This window comes from Hyalella azteca, unplaced genomic scaffold (assembly GCF_000764305.2).
Source record: "Hyalella azteca isolate HAZT.00-mixed unplaced genomic scaffold, Hazt_2.0.2 contig17145, whole genome shotgun sequence".
NCBI classification, from domain to species: Eukaryota; Metazoa; Arthropoda; class Malacostraca; order Amphipoda; family Hyalellidae; genus Hyalella; species Hyalella azteca.
This window is the reverse complement of record NW_025946940.1, coordinates 55,753-64,308: the sequence shown is the minus strand read 5'-3', so window position 1 is coordinate 64,308 and position 8,556 is coordinate 55,753. Positions and strand designations below refer to the sequence as shown.

Below are 8,556 nucleotides of genomic sequence, written 5' to 3'. Positions count from 1 at the left end.
GCCCCGTGGTCTAAGTCTCACAAACTGTCACAGAGAGGCAGAGGCCCCGTGGTCTAAGCCTCACAAAGTGTCACAGAGAGGCAGAGGCCCCGTGGTCTAAGCCTCACAAGCTGTCACAGAGAGCCAGAGGCCTCGTGGTCTAAGCCTCACAATGTCTCACAGAAAGGAAGAGGCCCCGTGGTCTAAGCCTCACAAACTGTCAAGAGAGAGGCAGAGGCCCAGTGGTCTAATGCTCACAAACTGCAACAGAGAGGCAGAGGCCCAGTGATCTAAGCCTCACAAACTGTCACAGAGAGGCAGAGGCCCCGTGGTCTAAGCCTCACAAACTGTCACAGAAAGGNTGCGGGATGAGGGAATGGTCTGAAATTTCATACGTATATTTTTACGATAATTATGTGTTTTCGGACTAAGAAATGCATGGAGATCACTGCGGAGTAAAACTTAAGAATATTTTAAGAAAAAGGCTTATCTGTAGAAAACAGTGAAATAAAATTATATCTAAAGTAAAGGAAATTTTAGTAGAAATATCGGGAGGAAACTTTCTGTTAAGCCCAGACAAAATGTGCTGTGCTTATTAAATAATAATGGATGATCTCTGTATTTGTTAGGCAGAACTTTTTAATCCGTTAACTGATTAAACTAAAATATATTTTTAACAAACTAAATATCAAATTAGCGCATACATTTTACTGACCAAAGCTTCTAGACAGCTATCCACCTTTAAGAAACAATGCGCTGAGAGCAGTACGAGCGGGTCAATTATTTACCCCTATAAGTGATGCTGCCCAGAGCTGCAGGTGCAGGTCAGGTATTTACCCTTCAGTAGCGACGCCGCCCAGAGCTGCAGGTGCAGGTATTTACCCTTCAGTAGTGACGCCGCCCAGAGCTGCAGGTGCAGGTATTTACCCTTCAGTAGTGACGCCGCCCAGAGCTGCAGGTGTAGGTCAGGTATTTTAGAGGCGAGCTGCATGGCGGGGCTGGCCATGTTTGCGGCCTCGCGAGGGGAGCCTGCGCAGAAGAAGAGGTGCCCGAGCAGCACCAGCGCGCACGACGTCAGGCGGTTCAGGTCCTCTGCATTGGCCATTTTGAGGGCTTCACGAAGATGACGTCTGAGGAGAAAATTTTGTTTTGTAAGCAAACGTTTTCCGTGAGCCTAGACTGTATAGTATCTCTGAGACAACTTTGTCCTATTGGCAGTTCTCTAAAACATAGCATCTCTACCACAAAATGACATAAATATCATAGCACATATTTACCACCAAATGACAAAATTGACATAACATAACTACCTCAAAATGACATAATTAACATTACATATCTACACGTCTAGCACAAAATGAGAACCATTTGAAGGTATCGGCATGGACATGAACTGACTTGGCATCATCATGGCTCCCAGTGAAGAAGGCGTGCATGCCCTGGACGTAGTAGGCGGCCGCTCGGATGCCGTGGGCAGAGGCCCTCACAGCGTCGGGATGTATGCGCTCCTGCAGCGCCGCGAAGTCCTGTTCTCGGCCGCTCCGCAGGTACACGATCCCTAAATTTAGGTTCGCAAAGGTCCAAAGCTCCCGATTTTGAGATGTCTGCACGTATGTGGGGAGGGTTTACGGTTTAAATCATTTAGTAATTATTATTGTATCTATAAAGAATTCTTGATTAAGATATGAACTCCGGCGATTTCTAAAACTTTATGTTACCTTATTATAAAAATTATTACATAGAAGCATAAAAGTCATCTTTAAATAATGCCTATAAAAGTACTCTTCCACAAGAAAGAATAGGATGAAACGCAACGCAAAACCACTTGCCCGAAGAGCGGCATTGAACTGCTGTTCTGCAGCGTCCAGGTTGTTCATACTCATTGCATAGACAGCAATTAGTGTGTGAACTTGCGCCACGTGATTCTGGGGGCAAATATAAAGCTGATCATTACTTAAACACAAGTTATATGAACATATATATTTAACAGCTAGCTGTTGAGCAGCTTAAATGAACTAGCAAATTCTAACAATTACCAAACAAGGACAATCGCCCTATTTGGCAAAGCGTGTACAATCCAAGCATCAGAAAATGAATGAAACTTTTGTATAGGTATTTCAGATAATAAAATCAGTCACTGCCCAATCAATTGTGAAGGAAAATCTACGAACTGCAACAAAGAATTGCACAGTAAAACAAAAAATTTTACACAGATTATATTATTTCGGAAATCGATCTTAGTAAAATAAAAAAATAAATATCTATAAATGAATTTAGATTGAAAGTTAACCGGGATGCAATAACGGCTCAAGTACCTATGTAGCTTTTTGAAAAGTTATCACATTCATATTAACAGAATAAAATTGGCAAGATATAAACAGGATTAATAATTAAGCAGTTGACTAGCCAGGAATTAAGTTGGCCGCTCAAGAATTAAGTTGGCCGCCCAAGAATTAAGTAGGCCGCCCAGGAATTAAGTTGGCCGTCCAGGAATTAAGTTGGCTAGCCAGGAATTAAGTTGGCTAGTCAGGAATTGAGTTGGCTAGCCAGGAATTAAGTTGGCCGTCCAGGAATTAAGTTGGCTAGCCAGGAATTAAGTTGGCTAGCCAAGAATTAAGTTGGCNCAGGAATTAAGTTGGCAGTCCAGGAATTAAGTTAGCTAGTCAGGAATTAAGTTGGCTAGCCAGGAATTTAGTTGGCTAGCCAGGAAGTCACCAACAAATGAAGGAGTTAAAGCAAGAATGTTGGTACCGACAATTCTGTAATAGAATAACGGAATGAATAAGAAAGATGAATAATGGAACGAATAAAGCACAAGGATTATGTGGACAAAGAAAGCTTGAAAGAAAAAAAATGTTAGCATTGAAAAGATTTACAGTTAACCATTTCGATAGCTTAAAATGAACTTAGACTAGCGGGGTTTACCAATTACAGCTAATTTAGTATATTACGCTCAACACAGGAGCAGGAACATTACACTAAAAATGTTAATTTACATAAAAAACATTGAAAAGACAAGGGAGCTGAGATAAAGATGGATAACCTGAGCGAGACTAGGCTGGGCGCGCAGGAGTTCAGAGAGCCGGCAGATGGAGGCGAGGGAGGCCTGCTTGCTGCCCATGACGAGGTGACAGAGCGCCGTGTGCTCCACCAGCAACACCTCCAGCCACCGACTCGCGCTGCTGCTCTCTGCCCATCACACAGGCGGTCATGTCTTAATTCTATTCATGTGGCGTACAGATTCTAATATTGTTATCAATGTGAAGCATTCTCGTGGGGTACATATACCAATGTTTATAATATTGTAATTAATGTGAAACATTCTCATGGCGTAGAGATTCTAATATTGTTATCAATGTGAAGCATTCTCATTGCAGACACATACAAATGTTTCAAATCCTGTTTTCTATGTGCAGTATTGTAGAAAGCTTTGCAATATAAGACAGGCATTTCGGTATATTATGAAGCACTGTTTAAATCGCGTGCAAAAGGGAACGAAGCTTGTGTGTCAATCTTCATTTTTAATGAATTCAGTCTAATAAAAACACGGCATATGCACTGAAAATCGTAAATATTGATCATATATGAAAATTTGATCAATCAGATCAATAACAAAAACTAAATTGAATGCGAGTACAGAAATCTGTAACTCTGAGATAATATTCATTGGAAACTAAAATCCCGTCCCTAACTGTTTAAAAAGATGAATAACAAAATTGAAGTCGGTCAAATTCTTGGGTATGAATGGGAGACAGGGTAAGGAAATATTATGATTTTGAAGATTAAAGGGTAATATTAATTTTGGAAAATTATCCTCTGCTAGTCTGAATGAAGACTAAAGTAATGGATGAGGAACAATGACTTCATACGCTTTTTATATAAAAATAAACCAAACTCAATAAGAAGGATGAAATAGGTTAGTAAAACAAAATTTTAATAAATTTACCTCGTATTTTGGAAATTTGGCTGAGGGCTTTCTCGGTGTACTTGTGGGCTTTGTCCATGTAGCCTGCGTGCATTGAGTGCCGCACTGACACCAGGTAGACGAGCACGCCGAGCTCTGCTCTTGACAGCCACTGTACCTCACTGCAGTTACCGCAGCTCTCTGCACACAACATGTACTAGTTATTTTACTACAGAAACAACATGTACGTCATGTAATACTTATTTAACTACAGACATAGCATGTACTTACTTAACTACAGACACAACATGTAGTTATTTAACTACAGACACAACATGTAGTTATTTAACTACAGACGCAACATGTATAGTTACTTAACTACAGACACAACATGTAGTTATTTAACTACAGACGCAACATGTAGTTATTTAACTACAGACACAACATGTAGTTATTTAACTACAGACGCAACATGTAGTTATTTAACTACAGACACAACATGTATAGTTACTTAACTACAGACACAACATGTAGTTATTTAACTACAGACGCAACATGTAGTTATTTAACTACAGACACAACATGTAGTTATTTAACTACAGACGCAACATGTAGTTATTTAACTACAGACACAACATGTAGTTATTTAACTACAGACGCAACATGTAGTTATTTAACTACAGACACAACATGTATAGTTACTTAACTACAGACACAACATGTAGTAGTTATTTAACTACAGACACAACATGTAGTTATTTAGCTGCAGACACAACATGTACGTCATGTAATACTTATTTAACTACAGACATAACATGTACTTATTTAACTACAGACACAACATGTACTTATTTAACTACAGACACAACATGTACTTATTTAGCTACAGACACAACATGTACTTATTTAGCTACAGACACAACATGTACTTATTTAACTACAGACACAACATGTACTTATTTAACTGCAGACACAAGATGTACTTATTTAACTACAGACATAACACGTATTTATTTGAGTACAGACATAACATGTACTTATTTAACTACAGACACAACATGTAGTTATTTAACTACAGACACAACATGTAGTTATTTAACTACAGACACAACATGTAATACTTCTTTAACTACAGAAACAACAAGTAGTAGTTATATAACTACAGACACAACATGTAGTAGTTAGTTGTTTAACAACAGATACATGAAGTTTATCTACCACAAAGTCTGGGGAAAAATCATACCTCAACAAAACAGATACAAGATGTAGTACCGGTAGTTATTTAACTACAGACACAACATGTAGTAGTTATTCAACTACAGACACAACATGTAGTAGTTATTCAACTACAGACACAACATGTAGTAGTTAGTTGTTTAACTACAGAAACATGAAGTTTATCTACCACAAAGTCTGGGGAAAAATCATACCTCAACAATAAAGATAATATAGTAACAAAGCACAATATTTGACAAGGAGATGGATTCTTTTGGATTTGACAAAGAGTTGGATGCATAAACTTAACCCTTTAGCGGGCAAGCATTGAAATATCCAGAAATTAAAATTTCAGAAACCATTTCAAGAAAGTAAGAAGTATTATACAATATATTTATTCATATGAATTTTTGCAAATTCTGCCTATTGAAGGTTTGCATCGCACTTGAAGAATTCAATAAATGCGATCAGTACACAAAATTTTTCTTTATAATTAAAATTCAGTCTATGCAAACGAAAAATTAGAAACACAAAAATTTAATTTAATTAAATTTAATCAAGTTGCCAAAATAAATAAATATATAAATTGATGCTTCCACCTTTTGAAGAAAATGCGGAAAGAGCGTCAGTTCCATTGTCCGAGTCAAAACCTTAATTTAAATGCTCATATTTCAATTTGTGGACTTTGCAGCTGGTGATGCTTTAGATAGAACGATGGTAAGATAATTAGTGATTGACTGAGGCATCATAAGGATGCCTCAAAAACAAACAGGAAGCCGTGGTGAGGCTTTTTGTGACGCGATTTCAAGTGATCATATATGGTAACTTACCCGTGAAAGGGTTAAATACAAACCAACAAATTTTACATTATATATATTAACAATTCAAGAAATAATGCATAAACCTAAATACAAACCAACAAATTTTACATTATAAATTAATAATTCAAGAAATAAATCAAGTTTAAAATATAAATGCAGATAACTAACCCTTCTCAAGCAGTGGGCCTTGAGACACGGCTTGAATGCTTTGCTGCAGCTGCTTGAGGACAGGCTTGGCGCTCTTGACTTGTCCGAGGTTCAGTTTAATAATTGACAAACCTTTAAATGTTCTTTCTGTGAAGCAGTAGCATTGACAGTCCCAATGGAATTGATGGCTTGGGAGAGCAATTGTTGAACTTCGTTGGGAGGAATACCATCATAGCCCCGTGACATCACCACCTGAATAATAAATAATAGTAAATAAACTCAAGATTTAACCATAATCTGTTGTTCCTCAAATTCAACAAAGCCCTTGCAACATAAATTTAGATTGATGGAATTCAATAACCAAATACCTATAACATGAATAATTCAGAGCACAATGTATTCACATGAACTGCTGAAGTGATAGAATTCAAACACACAAGCTACTAAAATTCCTGTCTTTAAGCTGTCTTTATGCTAGAATACAAACATATTAAAGACACACCAGAGTTTGAGTAGGTATGGATGCATTCATGATGAAGAAAGATATGATATTTATACTTACACTGTTTACCTTATACACATATATGATAAAAAGTATGTAAATTTGTGCAGAAATTGTTTGAGAGAATTTGAGCAAAATTTTGGAGTATGTATACTTGGCTAGGAACTTACCATTATTTTAGACAACTGGAAAATTATGCGCAAGTAGCCAAGATCATGCATGTTGGTGTAGTCGAAGCCTCTTTGTAGCAAAGTGATGGCTGAGGCATGGTCTTGTAGCATAATAGAAACACGCTGAAATAAAAATTAACTCAGGAATAAATTACTGTGTTAGTGATAAAGATACAGTAATTGTAAGATATGTATAATCATAATATGTCAAATTTGCAACACAAATCAAGTAAAATGATAATAAGCATTTAAAACAACATAATATTAAATTCAAAACACTGACTGCAGCATGGAGCAGAAGCCTACAGTGCCAGTGTGAATTTTGAGAAGACATCTCAATAGCCCTCATAAGCAGGGCCTTTGCAGCATCAATACTGGGGCCTTCAGGAACGTTTGCAGCGCTGTTGCCTACAGAGGGAGCCGGAGTAACAGCGAGGCTTTCTTCAACAAGGCAGGTGCTGAGGTGATGTGCAGAGGCAAAGCGCACATCATCAAAACCAGCAATGTTCTGAGACAGGTTCCACTAGATGAAAAAATAGATGTTAGATCATGGCTTGGTATTGCTCAGAAATATATGAAACCTGTAAAAATTTGCAACATTTGTAAGTATCAGCTGGTGTCATTTGACAATGTTTCTACAATATGATAATAAATGAAATTAAATTTATTCAAATTAATTTGAATAAATTCATAAAAAAATGCTGACCACATGTAACCCCATTGCTTCATAAGCATTCCCAGCATCAATGATATAAAATAATAGGTAAAAAATTCTCACCAATTTCATTAATCAGCATAATCCATTCAAACCAAATAAATGCTGGCTGGAACAAAAAAATGGAAAATGGACCAAAATATTAGAAAATAATATATCTTACTGCTTGCTGAAGATGACTCTTGGTGAGATCAGGATTCTTTGCATGCCGGGAGAGCAGAATGGAGATCTGCAAGTGTGTTCGGGCTGCAACCTGATAAATAAATAAGAAAATAATTTAATTTCAACAAAAATCTTGATGGTATGTTAAGTTCTGGATCAAAAGGAGCATTTGTAATTTGTTTATTGTTTCAAAATTAATATTCATAAATAAGTTGGTGGCTTATCGTCTAAATTAATTTCAATTATGTTAGATGACGTGTATTTCAGAAGGATATTTTACTTGCCTTTGGAGGAGGATCACAGAGAAACACAGCTTTCAAACAGTGCAGTGAATGTCGAATCTTAGGAGGATGTTCCATCCTAAAAGACTCCGCGAGAGCCAACAATGAGAGGTAATAACTATCTTGAGAGCTTGCCATATTATCATGAATATAGAATTATCAAAGCCAAGGAAGTTGACTATCAAATGATATTTGCACACTTGATAAGGAAACTTTTTTCAAACAACAAACAAATTTGAAACCTGGAGCATGTCAAGCAGCTGTGGAAAACAAAAGTCAATTAATATTACAGAAATGCAAGTGTGAATATAATGTCAAGAAACAGATTAATTTTTTGTGCAACAAGAATGTTGTATTTATACAGGTAATTGAGGTGGTAGCTGAGGCCCCAAGCAGGCATGGAATATTTCTACTTTCTTAATCAGCTAGAACCTTTCTGTCATTTAGGAGGTGCAAGATTCTCATTAAATAATAGATAAAATTAAATTATGTCTATGCAATTATGCAGTCATCCTGATCTTGAGTTTTACCAACAAGAAATTGATGATGCAGTAATCAACAACAAAACTTGGTGAGTGCATTTACATACCTATATATTCAATTAAAAAACTTATTCTATCTTTAATGAATATTTTAACACCTAACACGCATTCAGTAATT

The 8,556-nt window shown here is 36.8% G+C and overlaps 1 protein-coding gene across 1 annotated transcript; it reads right to left on the bottom strand.

The window, feature by feature from the left end:
* Positions 1 to 816: 816 nt before the first annotated feature.
* LOC108668610 (MAU2 chromatid cohesion factor homolog) lies at positions 817 to 8,161 on the bottom strand (the record flags this gene model as incomplete). Its single annotated transcript, XM_018155852.2, is given in 11 exon segments — positions 817 to 1,109; positions 1,378 to 1,583; positions 1,809 to 1,904; positions 3,023 to 3,168; positions 3,926 to 4,084; positions 6,088 to 6,183; positions 6,186 to 6,318; positions 6,739 to 6,861; positions 7,022 to 7,261; positions 7,617 to 7,706; positions 7,900 to 8,161. Coding segments are annotated over 11 exon segments (1,717 nt in total), but the record flags the coding sequence as incomplete, so codon positions are not given.
* Positions 8,162 to 8,556: the final 395 nt, after the last annotated feature.